Raw genomic sequence first — 19,645 nt, forward strand, 5'->3', positions numbered from 1 at the left:
CAAATTCCCCTGAGTATCCCGATACCCCGTATGTGTGGGAAAGCCACTGTTTAGGCGCATGGCAGAGCTTAGAAGGGAGGGAGCATCATTTGACTTTTTGAGCGCAAAATTATCTGGCATCAATGGCGGGCGCCATGTCGCGTTTGGAGACCCACTGTTGTACCTAAACAGTGGAAACCCCACAATTCTAACTCCAATCCTAACACAGCCCTAACCAAAACCCTAACCCCAGCACACCCATAACCCTAATCCCAACCCTAACCATAACCCTATCCACAGCCCTAACCCCAAAAACCACCCTAACTCCAACACCACAACCCTAACCCCAACCCTAGACCCTAGCTCCAACCCTAACCCTAGCTCCAATCTTAACCCTAGCCCCAATTATAACCCTAGCTCTATCCCAAGCCCCAACCCTAACCTTAGCTCTAACCTCAACCATAACCCTAGCACCAACCCTTATCCCTAGCCCAACCCTAACCCTAGATCTAACCCTAGCCCCAACCCTAACCCCAGCCCAACCTTAACCCTGGCTCTAACCCCAACTTTAACCATAGCCCAAACCCCTAACCCTAGCCCCAAAATTAACCATAGCTATAACACCAACTATAACCCCAACCACAACCGTAACTCAAGCCCTATCCTTAACCCTAATGGAAAAAATACATTTTTTTATTTTATTATTTTTACCTAACTAAGGGAGTACTAAAGGTGGGGGTTAATTTCCTTTTTTTATTTTGATCACTGTGATAGAGTCTATCACAGTGATCAAAATGAATCAATAGGAGAAATCTCCTAATGTGCCGCAGGTACCAGGGGGGCTTGGGGGAACCCATTTCTCTCCTCTGATGTGCTCGATCATATCAGAGGAGAGAGAAATAAATAGGAAATTTGACTTTTTTTTGCGGTCACTGTTATTCTGTGAATAATGGTGATCGCAACACTGGGGTCGGTAAAAACTGACCCAAATCATGTTCTCCGGGGTCTCAGCTACCCCCTGCAGGGAGCTATAACCTTATTTCTCAGCACCGTTAAAAAAATTAAAAAGCTAATTAAAAATATTTTTTTAAGATCAACAAGGGTCACATAAATCGAATCTGTCAGTAGGATCAACCTCCTAAGCTGTCTACTTGGGCATGTAGGTCATAGGAAAATTAATAAAATGATACCTTTATATCTGTGATCAAATGTCTTGTTCCAGAAAAAAATCAAGTTTTTATTAATGTGTTAATGAGCTGTTGAAATCTATGGGTTGGACATAGAACTCCCTGAGAATCTGACTTCAGAATATATTTTATATGACAGGTGGCATTACCAGTGTGAGACATGTAGATCATGAGAGAAGACTGTCAGTCATTACATGTCTCACACTGGCAATGCCACCTGTCATAGAAAAATTAATGGGACGAACGTAACTCCCTTACTCACATCAGTGTAGGGCCTCTAGAATTCCTACAATTGAATAGCTGATAGCTGATGCAAACTGGGTTATCTTTGGTCTCTATTTAAAAATAAAATTGTAATAGGAAAGATGACAGTAATATTTCCAGTCTGTGAGCCCCAGAGGGAGAGATATCCTGGAAATTGGAAATCTAATAATGTCTGGAACTGAAGCCACATCCCATGACCAGCCCTGTTTTGAGTCATCAAGGGGAGGTTTGAGAGTGTATCTTAGGAGCTAATGAAAAAGAGAAGACAAATTATGATCTGTGTTCAATGCATGAAGATACATTGCCATGTAGGATTGATCCATGTTTTCACTAAGAGAGCTTCCCTCCATAAATCTGCGCCATTGCAGTAACATCAGGTTTACTTATTTTCTTTTGTTTATACTTTTATTTTATGTAACTGTATAATCTGTATTGTTTTGTCCCCTTTGTAAAATCTTTTGTACATTTTTTATAATCACTGCCTATATATATGTATATATAAAATTCAATAGTTCTGTACTTTTTGCTCTGTAGCCATACGTTACTGGTAACAGGTGCCCAAATAATTGGTGGTGGCAGCTAATAATCTTTTTTAGGTTATTGCGGAGTTGGCAGTGACCGGGGGTGTATACATATTCCATGTGTTGGAATCGGAGGTGCATATACCATACGCTCACATTGAGTTCCCGAATAATCGGCCTAGTAGTGGAAATGGCTGCAGCCTCCTCCGTTAATCATTGGTCGATTGTGTAATTGTCCTGATGATAGGAGGCAGCAGGGGGCTGTTCGTGACAAAAAAGTAACAGCATGGTGGTTCAGCGTGACTCACCTGGCTGTGATCTTTGACATGCCCCCTTTCATTTATAATAATTCTGGAGGCAGAATCTCGGTGAGATCTATGTCCGATCTCAGGGAGATCTAAACAGCTCATTTACATATTAAGAAAAATGTGGATTTTTCTGGAATAAAACATTGCATCGCACATATCAGGGTATCATTTTATTAAAATGTCTATGACCTACACACCCAAGTAAGTAACTTAGAAGGATGAGGCTGCTGATAGAGTAGCTTTAATATTTGATATAGTGCAGATTTTTAGCACAGTAGGCACACAATATAATAGTAAGAACTAGTACAAACTGCCATTAAAGGATCAGCCAATATCCAAACATATATGGACTCCAATAAGCCTCAGCAAGGAGGGTCCTGAAGATCTTCCTTGGTTGTTTGAATGGTGATGACTTAGTTAGTGAGTTTTGTCAAACTTTACAGCTTGATCAAGAGTGAAAGCAATTACATAAAGGCAGGACACTTCCTCTTAAATACGAAAGTGAATGTAAAATTAAGACTATATAAAAGCCTGCATTGTGCAAGGGGAGAGACAAAACTGACCTTGGGGACACCACAACATTTCTCTAGCCATGGACAACCAAGAAAGAAGAAGACAAATCCTTCTGTTTGATGTTGAAAAAAATTCTCTTGAAGGCAACGGGTACAAGAGAGTTCTCCTGCAGTTATTCGGCTTTGCAGGGCATGGCAAATCGTCTTTTATTAACTCATGTATATACACATTACAAGATGGAATATTTAAAGTTAAAGCCACTGCTGCTGCAGATGATGTTACTCACACAACAAAGAGACTAGCCTATAAGCTGACTGATTGCATTACTCTTGTTGACAACAGAGGACATGTAAAGATGCTGGACAGTGAGACTGGAGAAATATATGCCCAGCTGGGTAAGTGATCATTTATTATTTCTATTCCTAGGAAGGCTCTTTTCCCAATAATAATCAAGTGTAGACAAGGTAACCCAGCAAAACGCAAATGATTTTGACATACTTAAAAAAATCATAATTTTTGATAGCACCTCGTCCTATACAAATATGTGCAGCCAAGAACGATCTGTGCACGTCTATAGCATGCTATGTAATAACCATCGATCAGCAAATATGTGGCTGAGGTAGTGTAAACCCACCCTAAGAAATACACATGTACTATTCTAGATTTCATCTTATCAGATTGCTAAAACTAAACTGCCTTTAGCAGTGGTCTAATTGGCTCCATTTTATTAGTGGACATGAGGAGAGTAAAAGGGATTTTACAAAAACAAAGTACAATTTAATCAATAGATCTTGGAATAATAATAAGTTCCAACAATTGATTGTGTTAAAAAAATGTTCCTGTGCAGAGATAATCTTATAAATGTGCCCCTGCTGTGTACTGTGTAATGACCATGTCTGACTGTACAGGAATATGGTCTGATCATGCCACTTCTCCTGGGAAGGGGAAGAAGTAAAAGAGTATACAGAAATTACAGTATGGAATCACGCATACAGCTCCTGGGCAGGGAAGAAAGCAAAAGAGCAAACCGACAGTATAGTATGGGATCACAGATATAGCTCCTGGGCAGAGAATGAAGCAAAATATTATACAGACAGGGCAGCATCAGATCACAGTTCCTCGGCAGGGGAGAAAGCAAAGGTGCATACAGACAGGACAGCACGGGATCACAGATACAGCTCCTGAGTAGGGAAGAAAGCAAAAGAGCACACAGACAGGACAGTATGGAATCATGCATACAGCTCCTGGGCAGGGAAGAAAGCAAAAGAGCAAACCGACAGCACAGTATGGGATCACAGATATAGCTCCTGGGCAGAGAATGAAGCAAAATATTATACAGACAGGGCAGCATCAGATCAGACAGACAGTATGGGATCACGCATACAGCTCCTGGGCAGGGAAGAAAGCAAAAGAGCATACAGACAGCACAGCACAGGATCACAGATACAGCTCCTGGTTAGGGAAGAAAGCAAAAGAGCATACAGACAGGACAGTATGGGCTCACGCATACAGATCCTGGGCAGGGAAGAAAGCAAAAGAGCATACAGACAGGACAGTATGGGATCACGCATATAGCTCCTGGGCAGAGAATGAAGCAAAATATTATACAGACAGGGCAGCATCATATAACAGATACAGCTCCTGGGCAAGGGAGGAAGCGAAGGAGCATACAGACAGGCCAGTATGGGATCACAGATACAACTTCTGGGCAGGGGAGGAAACAAAAGAGCATACAGATAGGACAGTATGGGATCACAGATACAGCTCCTGGGAAGGGAAGAAAGCAAAAGAGCAAGCAGACAGGACAGAATGGGATCACAGATACAGCTCCTGGAGAGGGGAAGAAGTAAAAGAGTATACAGACAGGACAATATAGGATCACAGATACAGCTCCTGGAGAGGGGAGGAAGCAAAAGAGCATACAGACATGACAGTACGAGAGCACAGATACAGCTCCTGGGCAGGGGAGGGAGTAAAAGAGCAAACAGACAGGACAGTATGGGATCAGAGATACAGCTTCTGGGCAGGGGAGGGAGCAAAAGGGCAAACAAACAGAACAGTATGGAATCACAGATACAGCTTCTGGGCAGGGGAGGGAGCAAAATAGCATACAGACAGGACAGCACAGGATCACCAATACTGCTCCTAGGCAGGGGAGGGATCAAAAGAGCATACAGACAGGAAAATCCGGGATCACAGTGCAGCGCCCCAGAGACCTGGTCATTGCAGTTACATCGCTCTGCCGCTAAGGGGGGTGATGGTACGTCTGATGGCACTGAAGGAGTTCACCTGACCAGGTATCACAGACACCAATACACTTCATAGTCTGGCCTCCAGGGGGAGCTAAGGGCGCTATGTATTAGGCCACTCCTCACAATCTGGTAAAACTGGGGGTTAGATAGAAAGTTAGAGAGAAAGCTGACAGGGTTGGAACCAAGCAACATCCTGTGGCAGAGGGTGTTGCAGGGGAAGATTCAGGGGGGTCCCTGTCAGGGGTGGGATCCTGACAGAGGCCTAGCGAACAGAAAAGAACATTAAGAAACCGCGCCTGCACTACATCGCGCCGGTATCTCAAGAAAGGACAAGAAGCGAGGTTTATTGTGGAGAGTGAGAAACGAGATCAAAGCAAAAAGGAGATAACACCAGTAGGAGTCGTGCTGTAAGATCGAGGCAACATCCTATTGAGGCGCGTAGCCGGTGGCCAGAACGCCGAGGAAGTATTAGGCTCCAAGCAATACTTCAAACAGAGGCAGGACAGTTGATTTTAGGTTGGCTGTCTCACCAAAATCACCTAAGAAGACATAGGGGGCAACTGTGGGAGAGGGGTGTCTCTAGGGTCCTGGAAGAACTCCAGGCCTTCCCGTCATATGGGTGCGTCCTATCCATATAATCTGGGGGACGGAGAAGAACATCAGAACAGACACAAGTTGTGGGAAATAACATCAGAAACAGACACAACAGTTGTGAGGACTATCCCGTGGTGCTCAGCAGGGAAGTACTACAACACACAGGCGCTAGAAGGTAGGCACAGATTTCCACCTGCAAAGGGAGCTCTGGAGGTGCCATCGGACCGGCCGGTCTCTTACAGCCCTGTTAACCGTACTCTGGATTGAGGACCTTGAAGCCTTCAGTAAAGAGGTAAAGAGACTGCAACCCTGTGTCATCGTTATTCACCGCGAACTGCACTACGCACCATCACCTACACCTTTCATTGGGCGCCCCTTAGCAGGGTCACGGACCGGGTCTAGCCACCGTGACAACCCCCAGAACCGAGACAGAGAGGCCCGGTGCCGAGTGTCCCGCGGCCCTGCTTCTGGGGGCGCTCCAACAGCTACTGCTACATGCTGGGAAAGGTTTTACCTCATTATGATCTTTATGTGCCAGCCAGATTGTAGCTGGCGTTCATAGGAGATCGTGATTTTTCAGATGCCCAGCTGATTAGCTGCTATGTGTAGCACAAGCGATCAGATGATCGCAGTTTCAAGTCCCCAAAGGGAACTATTAAATACAGTTTAAAGTTAAAAAAACAAACGTTTTTTCAAAATCTGAAAAAATAAACTCAAAAGTTCAAATCAACCCCCTTTTTCCCCTTTTTTAAAAAATACACATATTTGGTATCGCTGCATTTGGAAAAATTTTGATCATCAAAATATAAAATATATTTATCCTATTGATAAATGGCGTAACAAGAAAACAATCAAAACACCAGAATTACCTTTTTTTGTCCACTACAACTTTGCAATAACAGGCAAACAAAACATTGTATCTATCCCAAATAATATCAGTAAAAGTGGCTGCTCAGGTCACAAAAAAATAATCCCTCACCAGCCCCAAATCACGAAAAAAATTAAAATGTTATGGGTCTTGGATAATGTCAACAAAAGCAACATTTTTTTTTCAAATTTCGGAATTTTTTTTCTCCACATAAATTAAAAAAACTATACGCTTGGTATGCGAGTGCTCGTATTGACCTGGAGAATCATATCACTGGTCAGAATTACTGTATAGTGAACATGGTAACTAAAAATCTGAGAAATTGGGGAATTGTATATTTTTTGCAATTTCAACACACTTGGAATTTTTCTCCCGCCTTCCCAGTGCATCACATGACAACATGAATGGTGTCATTTAAAAGTACAATTTCTCCCGCAAAACACAAGCCCTGATACGTCTATGAGGACGGAAAAGTTAAAATAGTTATGTCTCTTGGAAGAAGGGGAGGAAAAAAGGAAAACGAAAAAAAAAATGTAAAGTCGTCTGGTCATGAAGGGGTTAAGCGGAGTTTTGAATTTCAAAAAGAATAATTTTCTTCCTTTTAACAAGGAGGTGAAGTGGAAAACAGATTTTGTTGAGATAATGTCCAACGTGGAAGATTCAGACATGGAGCCAAACTACTCAGACTTTGTTGTTCCCATATTTGTTTATAGGTAAGATGTCCACCCAACGCAAAAGCTGGTTATAGAAGATTTCCAGATGCGCTGTAAATACTATTTTTCAATTCTTATCTGAATCTGTCAGCAGGTTTTGCTATGTGATCTGAATGAGCTGTATGATGTGAGACCCTGAATCCAGCGATGTGTCGTTTACTGGTCTGCATGCTGTCATTTTGATACAATCACTGTTTTATCTGAAGCTGATCTAGCAGTGCTCAGAATGCTGAGCCCTGTATAACCCCGCCCACACCACTGATTGGCAGCTTTCTATGTGGACTGTATGCTGGTTGTGGGGTTACACAGTAGCAGGACTAGATGGCACATGCCACCTAGTTCTCTAGTGATAGATGGGATAGAGTCCCATTAAAGTGATCAAATTTACATACTTCATACATTTTGATTTTCCATGAAGCACTAATGCATGGAAACATTTCACATGAAGTTTTTCGGAATATATAGACATTGTATAATTATCAATCAACCATTATGCCTCGAACAGAGAGTCCTCTGATCACATTATCATGTCATCCTCAGGTCTTGTAAGAATTTTGTTTTTCCTTTTGCATTTGTCTAGTGTGAAGACCACATTGATAGAGGAGGTTTTTTCTAATGTGAAGAAATTTTTCAAGAACTGTCGAGATATGACAGGTATGTCTTGTTTTTAGGCAATCCCGTGAAGACAGATCTTGTAGTCAACATACAAAATAAATTCTTGCTGGCAGAGATGTAGCTAGGAATTCAAGTTATTGGGGAGGGGGGTGGGTAAACATGTGAGTGGGCCCCTAACCAGGTAACCCTGATTACAAATATAGTGGTGCACCCTAATAGTGGATGTAGGAGAACCTCAGACGACCACTCTGTTACTGAAAATAAATCTCTTTACAAGACCAACATGGATATTAAGGCCATAGAGTGACATGTAGTAATGGATATCAGTGCTGCAGAACATATAAGTGATCACAGCACAGTTACCGATAATAACTGCTGACGTTCTTTATGATGGAATCGTTCACTTTTCCTGTCTTTTCCATCTGGCCCAGATCGATATGACAACTTCTACAGCCAGGACTCAGCTGCAGAAATGACAAAAAAGATACCCCAATACTGAGCCGCTGCTGCCGTATGTGTCCCTATTACTGCCCCTGATACCCCAATACTGAGCCGCTGCTGCCGTATGTGTCCCTATTACTGCACCTGATACCCCAATACTGAGCCGCTGCTGCCGTATGTGTCCCTATTACTGCCCCTGATACCCCAATACTGAGCCGCTGCTGCCGTATGTGTCCCTATTACTGCCCCTGATACCCCAATACTGAGCCTCTGCTGCCGTATGTGTCCCTATTACTGCACCTGATACCCCAATACTGAGCCGCTGCTGCCGTATGTGTCCCTATTACTGCCCCTGATACCCCAATACTGAGCCTCTGCTGCCGTATGTGTCCCTATTACTACACCTGATACCCCAATACTGAGCCGCTGCTGCCGTATGTGTCCCTGTTACTGCACCTGATACCCCAATACTGAGCCGCTGCTGCCGTATGTGTCCCTATTACTGCACCTGATACCCCAATACTGAGCCGCTGCTGCCGTATGTGTCCCTATTACTGCCCCTGATACCCCAATACTGATCCGCTGCTGCCGTATGTGTCCCTATTACTGCACCTGATACCCCAATACTGAGCTGCTGCTGCCGTATGTGCTATTACTGCACCCACCTGCTTTGTGGTACAATAACGGCTCCTCTTACTGCCCCACATAGTAATGCCACCACTGTGCCCCAGACAGAGTAATAATGCCTCCTTTATGCCCTTTAGATGGTAAAATTACCCCTAGAAAATATTATTGCAATATGCAAATGTCCTAGAAAACAGTGTCCACATTTTGCCACTTTGACAATACTCTGAGTGCCCCTGTAACAATTATGTTTCTTAAGTGCCCACTTAACAGTTAATCATGTCCAATGTACAGCTCCCCAGTACACATAATGATGGGCCCACAGTTCTATAGACAATATAATGTCCCCACAACCACCCTATACACAGTATGATAGGCCCACAGCTCCCTTATACAGAGTATGATGTCCCCACTGCTCCTCCAACAAACACAATATAATGACTTTCACATTAGAACACACACTATATATTTACTCCCACACTGTATAATGGCCATCACAATAGTCCCCACACTTTGGTGGCCCCCACAGTAGCCCTCAAACTGTATAATGACCCCGCATTACCTCCCATACTGTATAATGGCCCACACAGCAATCTCTACACTGTATAATTGACCCCACAGTAGACCCCAAACTGTATTATGGCTCCCATATTAGCACACACACTGTATAATGGCCCCCACTTTGAGGACCCCCACATATGTTCCTGCAATGTATGAGAGTCCCCACATCGTGTTTCAGTGTCACCCACAGTAGCCCTCACATAGTATGAGGATCCCCCATTGTTTATGATGCCCTCACATGTTTTAATTAAAATAAAAAAACAACACATACTCACTATGAAGGATAACATCAGAGAGGTGAAGCAGAATCTATCCGCTGCCATCATGTGATGAACCCGCACCTCGCCACCCCGCCTGACATCACTATCACAATAGTGAGATCACCAATGTGATGTTCCACATTCTCTGGGGACATTAAGGCTGTGTGCACACGTCGCTTTTTTTTTGCGTTTTTTTGCTATAAAACCGCTATAAAACGGCGAAAAAAACGCTCACATTAAGCATCCTATTTAATAGAAGGCAGTCTGCATTGTTTGTGCACATGCTGCGTTGTTTTCCTGAGCGGAAACGCTTTCCAGAAAAAAACGCAGCATGTTCATTAAATTTGCGGAATCGCGGGGATTCCGCACACCTAGGAATGCATTGATCCGCTTGCGGGAAGTAAGCAGATCATGTGCGGTTGGTACCCAGGGTGGAGGAGAGGAGACTTTCCTCCACAGACTGGGCACCATATAATTGGTAAAAAAAAAGAATTAAAATAAAAAATAGTGATATACTCACCTTCTGATGGCCCCCGGGATCTTCCCGCCTCTCAGTGGTGCACGCGGCCGCTTCCGTTCCCATGGATGCTTCGTGTGAAGGACCTACGATGATGTCGCGGTCACGTGACCGTGACGTCATCGCAGGTCCTGAACACAAAGCATCTATAGGAACGGAAGCCACCGCGTGCACCGCTGAGGAGATCGGGGGCCATCAGAAGGTGAGTATAACCATTTTTTTTATTTTTTTTAACATTATATCTTTTTACTATTGATGCTGCATAGGCAGCATCAATAGTAAAAAGTTGGTCACCCTTGTCAAACACTATGTTTGACAAGTGTGACCAACCTATCAATCAGTTTTCCAAGCGATGCTACAGATCGCTTGGAAAACGCTAGCGTTCTGCAAGCTAATTATGCTTGCAAAACGCTAGGAATATGCATGCCAATTCCGCATGCGATATACCCACGGCAGGAGTTGCAGAATTGCCGCAGAAATTTCCCCGGCAATTCTGCAACATGTGCACTTAGCTTTAAGCTCAGCTTGGCACAGTTTTACACAGACACCCCCTGTCCACATGGGCCCAGGAAGGTACAGGGAGTGAGAAGAGGTGGCCCACTCAGTCACTGATGTTGCACCACAACCCTGACAGGCTGAGAGGCCCCTTTCATTACCCCAGTGAAAGAGAACCTTATCACCCTGGTAGAAGTGCCACCAGTTCCTCATTCAATATAAGTCTAGTCCGTTAATGGGAATTATATCAGACCAGAAACCAGCCCCAGTAGCATGGAAAATTAAACCGAGAAATGGACATGTGGATTCGTGGACCGAGATAAAACAGCAACCCAAGGTTAAATTATATATTTAATGGCCTTAAGAGCATGCTAGACAATACACTATATGCACAATGGTTATACAACCCCTGGCAAAAATTATGGAATTACCGGCCTTGGAGGATGTTCATTCAGTTGTTTCATTTTGTAGAAAAAAAGCAGATCACAGACATGGCACAAAACTAAAGTCATTTCAAATGGCAACTTTCTGGCTTTAAGAAACACTAAGAGAAATCAAGAACAAAAAATGTGGTAGTCAGTAATGGTTACTTTTTTTTTTTAACTAAGCATATGGGAAAAATTATGGAACCACTCAATTCTGAGAAAAAATTATGGAATCACTCAATTCTGAGAAAAAAATTATGGAACCATGAAAAAAAAAAAAAACCACTCCAAAAACATCACTAGTATTTTGTTGCACCACCTCTGGCTTTTATAACAGCTTGCAGTCTCTGAGGCATGGACTTAACCCCTTCGTGCCATGCGCCGTACTAGTACTGCGCTGCGGGCACTGCATTTGTGCCAGCCGCAGTACTAGTACGGCGCCGCGTGGCATCGCCCAGTGATAGGGTTCCGATGGCTGCTGTCCCTGACAGCAGACCATCTCTGCATGTAGCCCCAGGGGGCTGCACCGCCCCCCCGCTTCAGCGATCGCTGTGATTGGCTGGTCAGTTCTGACCAGCCAATCACAGGGACATGACAATAACGTTAAAAAAAAAAAAAGCATGTCACAGGCTGTGATTGGTGCTGTGTGACGTCGCACCAATCACAGCTATCACAGTAGGTGGGGTGATCGCCACGTCACCTCACCTGATTGGCTGAACAATAGCTTCTAGCCAATCAGTGCCAAAGGGGTTAGTTTAAAATAGGGATCACCGCCCTGTACGCCATCTTTACCTCAGATTTGGCATGCAGAGCGGTGGTCTAAGCCCCTCTGTCTAACCTGAGAAAAGATTCCATTGGTGGCTAGTGCGACCGTCCCTGCGATCTCCTGCCTCCATCTTCAGCGTCCAACTCCAGCTTCCTGCTGTGCTCTCTTCTGCCATCTGCCTGCTGTGTGAGGCCTGTGATCACAGCAGCAGTAACAGCACCTCCCCCCCCTTTCCCATCCCCGATCCCTTTTCCAGTGCCCCCACCCTCCAATTGAATTTTTTGCACAGTGTTTTTGCACCTTTTTTCCTGTGCGCGGCGTCCCGCACAGAGCATTCGTGCTCTTCCTGTGTCCGCAGCTCTTTGATCAGTATCGCTGCTGATCAAAGACTGCGCCACAGGACTTTTTCTTTTTTTAGCTAGTTAGCGTAGCGGACATCGCAGTCTAAGCAACGTCCGATTTTTTTTTTACAAAAAAATAATAATAGTAGTTAGTACAGTGTAGTTTTAGACATAGATTAGCTGGTGTCACAGCGTTACTGATGAGTCGACGACCGGTCTTATTTTTAGAGAAAAAAAAAATTGTACAGTGTAGTTTAGTGGTAGCGTGATAGTGTAGCCGGCGTCACAGCGTTAGTGATGACCGATCATCTTTTAGAATAAAAAAAATCGTACAGAGAAGTTTTATAGGTAGGGAGGTAGCATCTTTTTTTGCATAAAAAAATCTGCTATTGCCGGATAATCTCTAGTGCATTAGGGGAGCGTACGTCACACTGTTAGTGGCGTTCGCTTTTCTTTTGTAAAAAGAATAGTTATTATTATTATTTATTGTTATAGCGCCATTTATTCCATGGCGCTTTACATGTGAGGAGGGGTATACATAATAAAAACAAGTACAATAATCTTGAACAATACAAGTCATAACTGGTACAGGAGGAGGGAGGACCCTGCCCGCGAAGACTCACAATCTACAAGGGATGGGTGAGAATACAGTAGGTGAGGATAGAGCTGGTCATGCAGCGGTTTGGTTGATCGGTGGTTACTGCAGGTTGTAGGCTTGTCGGAAGAGGTGGGTCTTTAGGCTCTTTATGAAGGTTTCGATGGTAGGCGAGAGTCTGATGTGTTGTGGTAGAGGGTTCCAGAGTAGGGGTGATATGCGAGAGAAATCTTGTTTACGATTGTGGGAAGATGAGATAAGAGGGGAGTAGAGAAAGAGATCTTGTGAGGATCGGAGGTTGCGTGTAGGTAAGTACCGGGAGACGACGTCACAGATGTATGGAGGAGACAGGTTGTGGATGGCTTTGTATGTCATGGTTAGGGTTTTGTAGTGGAGTCTCTGGGCAATGGGGAGCCAGTGAAGGGATTGACAGAGGGGAGAGGCCGGGGAATAGTGGGGGGACAGGTGGATTAGTCGGGCAGCAGAGTTTAGAATAGATTGGAGAGGTGCGAGAGTGTTAGAGGGGAGGCCACAGAGCAGGAGGTTGCAGTAGTCAAGGTGAGAGATGATGAGGGCATGGACTAGGGTTTTTGCAGATTCTTGGTTGAGGAATGTACAGATTCGTGAAACATTTTTGAGTTGAAGTCAGCAGGAGTGGAAAGGGCTTGGATATGTGGTTTGAAGGAGAGATCAGCGTCAAGGATTACCCTGAGGCAGCGAGCTTGTGGGACTGGGGAGAGTGGGCAGCCATGCACTGTAATGGATAGGTTCGTTGGGGGGGGGTCGCGTGAGATGGGGGAAAGATGATGAATTCTGTTTTGTCCATGTTAAGTTTCAGAAATCTAGCAGAGAAGAAGGATGAAATAGTGGACAGACATTGAGGGATTCTGGTTAGTAGGGAGGTGATATCTAGTCCAGAGATGTAGATCTGTGTGTCATCAGCATAGAGGTGATACTGAAAGCCATGAGATTCTATGAGCTGTCCCAGGCCAAAGGTGTAAATGGAGAAGAGCAGGGGCCCAAGGACTGAACCTTGTGGGACTCCGACAGATAGGGGACGAGGTGAGGAGGTGGTGTGTGAGTGGGAGACGCTGAATGTCTGGTCTGTTAGGTATGATGAGTAGAGTTGAGCGATACCGTCCGATACTTGAAAGTATCGGTATCGGAAAGTATCGGCCGATACCGGCAAAGTATCGGATCTAATCCGATACCGATACCCGATACCAATACAAGTCAATGGGACTCAAGTATCGGACGGTATCCCTGATGGTTCCCAGGGTCTGAAGGAGAGGAAACTCTCCTTCAGGCCCTGGGAACCATATTAATGTGTAAAATAAAGAGTTAAAATAAAAAATATTGCTATACTCACCTCTCCGACGCAGCCTGGACCTCACCGAGGGAACCGGCAGCGTTCTTTGCTTAAAATGCACGCTTTTCCTTCCTTCCGTGACGTCACGGCTTCTGATTGGTCGCGTGCCACCCATGTGGCCGCGACGCGACCAATCACAGCAAGCCGTGACGTAATTTTCAGGTCCTTCTAGGCATTCAGTATTTTAAAATTACGTTCCGGCTTTGTGATTGGTCGCGTCGCGGTCACATGGGCGACGCGACCAATCACAAGCCGTGACATCACGGGAGGCAGGAAACGCGCGCATTTTTTAAATTACGTCACGGCTTGTGATTGGTTGCGTGCCGCCCATGTGACCGCGACGCGACCAATCACAGCAAGCCGTGACGTAATTTCAGGTCCTGAATGCCTATTTCTGCATTCAGGACCTGAAATTACGTCACGGCTTGCTGTGATTGGTCGCGTCGCGGTCACATGGGCGGCACGCAACCAATCACAAGCCGTGACGTAATTTTAAAAATGCGCGCGTTTCCTGCCTCCCGTGACGTCACGGCTTGTGATTGGTCGCGTCGCCCATGTGACCGCGACGCGACCAATCACAAAGCCGGAACGTAATTTTAAAATACTGAATGCCTAGAAGGACCTGAAAATTACGTCACGGCTTGCTGTGATTGGTCGCGTCGCGGCCACATGGGCGGCACGCGACCAATCAGAAGCCGTGACGTCACGGAAGGAAGGAAAAGCGCGCATTTTAAGCAAAGAACGCTGCCGGTTCCCTCGGTGAGGTCCAGGCTGCGTCGGAGAGGTGAGTATAGCAATATTTTTTATTTTAATTCTTTATTTTACACATTAATGTTGTTTCGATACCGATACCCGATACCACAAAAGTATCGGATCTCGGTATCGGAATTCCGATACCCGCAAGTATCGGCCGATACCCGATACTTGCGGTATCGGAATGCTCAACACTAATGATGAGATCCAGGATAGGGCCAAGTCTGTGATGCCAAGGGATGAGAGGGTCTGTAATAATAGGGAATGGTCCACTGTGTCAAAGGCAGCCGACAGGTCGAGGAGGAGGAGGACAGAGTAGTGTCGCTTGCTCTTGGCGGTTAAGAGGTCATTGGTGACCTTAGTTAGGGCAGTTTCAGTGGAATGGTGTGACCGGAAGCCAGATTGTAAGCGGTCAAAGAGGGAGCAAGAAGAGAGATAGGACAGTTCAAGGTAGACGTGTTGTTCCAGTAGTTTGGAGGCATAAGGGAGAAGTGATATAGGGCGATAGCTAGATACAGAGGATGGGTCAAGAGAGGGCTTTTTGAGGATAGGTGTGATGGATAGGGTTGAGCGACTTTCATTTTTTAAAGATTGAGTCGGGTTTTGTGAAACCCGACATTGTCCAGAGTCGAGTCGAGTGCAGTCGGCCGATTATCGCTAAAAGTCGGGGATCGACCGAAACACGAAACCCAATGCAAGTCAATGAGTGGAGGCCAGGAAAACACCTACAGTGCCCATTTTAATGCCAAAAACATCCATTCTTGTTTCTGAAGCTTGTCAATCTTAATTAACTTTAAAATAATAGTTGTTCAATGGAACTTGGGGGTCATTTGGCAAAAGTTGTGGTGGGTAGGGCTGGTTCAAGGTTTTAGTGGGCCCAGGAATCGTGGACTACGTCACGGCGGTGGAGCAGGGAGAGGTAAGTATTTCAATGTTGCAAGTGCTGTGATCCTGAGCAAGCAGGGGGGCACACTCGTTCGCATTGGCACTGGCACAGGGCCCCTCAAAGTACAGCGGTGTGTTTGCACGGCGGGGGCGCCTCCCACCAGCAGCAACACTTTTGCGTACTCTGAGGGGCCCTGTGCCAGTGACGTCGCCAACGAGTATGCCACCCCCACCTGATGAAGGAACCTGCACTTTCATCTGCACCTTCCTCTTTGTCCCTGTGTAAGGTGGTATAACATGCGGGAAGGGGAACCTTACTTTCAGCAGGGTCAGATTCTGGCTGTGTAGAGTGCAAGGGGAATGTAGTGGTCTAGGTCAATGTACCAGCAGACTCATCTAGCAGTGGCTGGGCAATGGGCAGGATGAGGAGGAAACAGATATAGGGCCAAAGAATAAAGTAGGCTAAATGCAGTTCAAAATTGGTAACAGGCTAAACAGGCGGCATTGCTTTGTTCAGTGGAGTAGCAAACCCAGGAGCAGCAGACACTGTTTTAAGGGCCCAAACACACTAATAGGCCAAATGCAGTTTAATATCTGATACTTTAGGCCAAAAGCCTAAAGACTGAAGCTCAGCTTTATTCAGTTGAGGGCAAACACCAGGGAGGGGCAGACACCGTTAGTAGGCCCTAACCACCAATTTTTTAAAACACAGCACTTAATGAGAGCCAGAAGGTTGAAGCTCAGCTTTATTCAGTTGAGGAAAAACACCAGGCAGGGGCAGACACCGTTAGTAGGCAGTAACCAAAGTTGAAGGCCAAATGCAGTTTAATATCTGATACTATAGGCCGAAAGCCAGAAGGTGGAAGCTCAGCTTTATTCAGTTGAGGGCAAACACCAGGGAGGGGCAGACACCGTTAGTAGGCCCTAACCACCAATTTTTTAAAACACAGCACTTAATGAGAGCCAGAAGGTGGAAGCTCAGCTTTATTCAGTTGAGGAAAAACACCAGGCAGGGGCAGACACCGTTAGTAGGCCGTAACCAAAGTTGAAGGCCAAATGCAGTTTAATATCTGATACTATAGGCCGAAAGCCAGAAGGTGGAAGCTCAGCTTTATTCAGTTGAGGGCAAACACCAGGGAGGGGCAGACACCGTTAGTAGGCCCTAACCACCAATTTTTTTAAACACAGCACTTAATGAGAGCCAGAAGGTTGAAGCTCAGCTTTATTCAGTTGAGGAAAAACACCAGGCAGGGGCAGACACCGTTAGTAGGCCGTAACCAATGTTGAAGGCCAAATGCAGTTTAATATCTGATACTATAGGCCGAAAGCCAGAAGGTGGAAGCTCAGCTTTATTCAGTTGAGGGCAAACACCAGGGAGGGGCAAACAGAGGTATTATGCCCCAACCAGCACTTAAAAAAAAAAAAAAAAAAAATTAGAGCCAGAAGGTTGAAGCTCAGCTTTATTCAGTTGAGGGCAAACACCAGGGAGGGGCAGACACCGTTAGTAGGCCCTAACCACCAATTTTTTAAAACACAGCACTTAATAAGAGCCAGAAGGTTGAAGCTCAGCTTTATTCAGTTGAGGAAAAACACCAGGCAGGGGCAGACACCGTTAGTAGGCCGTAACCAAAGTTGAAGGCCAAATGCAGTTTAATATCTGATACTATAGGCCGAAAGCCAGAAGGTGGAAGCTCAGCTTTATTCAGTTGAGGGCAAACACCAGGGAGGGGCAGACACCGTTAGTAGGCCCTAACCACCAATTTTTTTAAACACATCACTTAATGAGAGCCAGAAGGTTGAAGCTCAGCTTTATTCAGTTGAGGAAAAACACCAGGCAGGGGCAGACACCGTTAGTAGGCCGTAACCAAAGTTGAAGGCCAAATGCAGTTTAATTTCTGATACTATAGGCCGAAAGCCAGAAGGTGGAAGCTCCGATTTAGACAGTGGAGGACAATTTGAATTAGGGACTACAGACAGACTTAGTAGGCTGTCCCCTGTGGACCATGCATCCACCACATTAACTCATTGCTCCGTAATGGACACGTAATCTTCCATGGCCATGCCTACAGGTCCATGCGTCTGTTGTCAGGTGCACCTTTGTACACACAGATTGCCAGTGTGCATGGACAATGCGGTCTTTTACATGCTGGTGGAGGGTTGGGATGGCTTTTCTCGCAAAAGAAGTGTCGACTGGTTAGCTTGTAGCATGGTACAGCGTAGTCCATCATGGCCTTATTAATAGTAAATAAAATATATAACTAGGCTCTATGAACTTTTAAATAGGTTCCAGGGGTACACGGGCAGCATAGGTGTGGTCAGTAGAGGAGTATTGCAAGTAGAGGCCGCAGACAGGCTAACAAAGGCCTAAAATAATAAACAATAGGCAGGCATGGCAGTTTTAAATCGGTTACATGGATACACAGGCAGGCAGCATTGTGGTCAGTGGAGGAGTATTGCAAGTAGGGGCCGCAGACAGGCTAACAAAGGCCTAAAATAACAAACAATAGTCAGGCATGGCAGTTTTAAATCGGTTACATGGATACACAGGCAGGCACTCCAGGCAGCATTGTGGTCAGTGGAGGAGTATTGCAAGTAGGGGCCGCAGACAGGCTATCAAAGGCCTAAAATAACAAACAATAGGCAGGCATGGCAGTTTTAAATCGGTTACATGGATACACAGGCAGGCAGCATTGGGGTCAGTGGAGGAGTATTGCAAGTAGGGGCCGCAGACAGGCTAACAAAGGCCTAAAATAACAAACAATAGGCTCATGGCAGTTTTAAATCGGTTACATGGATACACAGTCAGGCACTCCAGGCAGCATTGTGGTCAGTGGAGGAGTATTGCAAGTAGGGGCCGCAGACAGGCTAACAAAGGCCTAAAATAACAAACAATAGGCAGGCATGGCAGTTTTAAATTGGTTACATGGATACACAGGCAGGCAGCATTGTGGTCAGTGGAGGAGTATTGCAAGTAGGGGCCGCAGACAGGCTATCAAAGGCCTAAAATAACAAACAATAGGCAGGCATGGCAGTTTTAAATCGGTTACATGGATACACAGGCAGGCACTCCAGGCAGCATTGTGGTCAGTGGAGGAGTATTGCAAGTAGGGGCCGCAGACAGGCTATCAAAGGCCTAAAATAACAAACAATAGGCAGGCATGGCAGTTTTAAATCGGTTACATGGATACACAGGCAGGCAGCATTGTGGTCAGTGGAGGAGTATTGCAAGAAGTGTCTGACACAGTTAGTACTCCCAAAAAATAAATAGATGTTAATGTCTCGCAAAACAACTATAAATAAAAAAAAGGGTGGCATGCTTAGGTACAGGGGTGGGCTCATCTGCAGAGTTTATGACAAAGTAATTTGGCAGTAAATTAGTATTTACTGGTGTCAATATAGGACACTGACCCAGACTACTTTAACTAGCATCATAGATGTCAACAAATTGGTATTGTTTGTGAGTGCCAGGCATTGAATGATGTCAGCGCATAGACTAAACATTGGTGGAGCTGTGCGAGATAATTTTGCACGTGGTAGAGCACAGTTTGAGCTGGAGGGGAAGGAACTCTCTTGTGGCCGGCGGTACCGCCCCAGGGCCCCTCATGTTACAACGGTGTGTCTGACGTTGGGTGCGCACCACCACCGCCAGAGACACTACATTGTACTATGAGGGACCCAGTGGCAGTGCCGTCGACCAAAAGCGAGCACACCCACCTCTTCTGACAAACAGCACTGTAACTAACGGGTGCTTGCGCCAAGTGTCGAGAGTGAGACAACGGCCCCGTGGGGGGAGTTTTCC

The 19,645-nt window shown here is 45.4% G+C and overlaps 1 protein-coding gene and 1 long non-coding RNA gene across 3 annotated transcripts in view; one reads left to right on the forward strand and one right to left on the reverse strand.

The window, feature by feature from the left end:
• The window catches only part of LOC143769033 (uncharacterized), an 898,561-nt gene that overhangs the window by 58,041 nt on the left and 820,875 nt on the right, over nucleotides 1–19,645 (reverse strand). The window lies entirely within an intron of this gene.
• Nucleotides 2,813–19,645, forward strand: part of LOC143768934 (uncharacterized) — a 58,777-nt gene continuing 41,944 nt past the window's right edge. The window contains exons 1-3 of one of the 2 annotated variants that reach the window (XM_077257545.1): nucleotides 2,813–3,167; nucleotides 7,072–7,199; nucleotides 7,780–7,853. In XM_077257545.1, coding sequence (XP_077113660.1) covers nucleotides 3,156–3,167; nucleotides 7,072–7,199; nucleotides 7,780–7,853 — 214 coding nt within the window. In that variant the 5' untranslated portion in view covers nucleotides 2,813–3,155. The remainder of the gene's footprint in view (nucleotides 3,168–7,071; nucleotides 7,200–7,779; nucleotides 7,854–19,645) is intronic. The other variant, XM_077257540.1, reaches the window with a different exon arrangement.

This window comes from Ranitomeya variabilis, chromosome 1 (assembly GCF_051348905.1).
Source record: "Ranitomeya variabilis isolate aRanVar5 chromosome 1, aRanVar5.hap1, whole genome shotgun sequence".
Classification (NCBI taxonomy): domain Eukaryota; kingdom Metazoa; phylum Chordata; class Amphibia; order Anura; family Dendrobatidae; genus Ranitomeya; species Ranitomeya variabilis.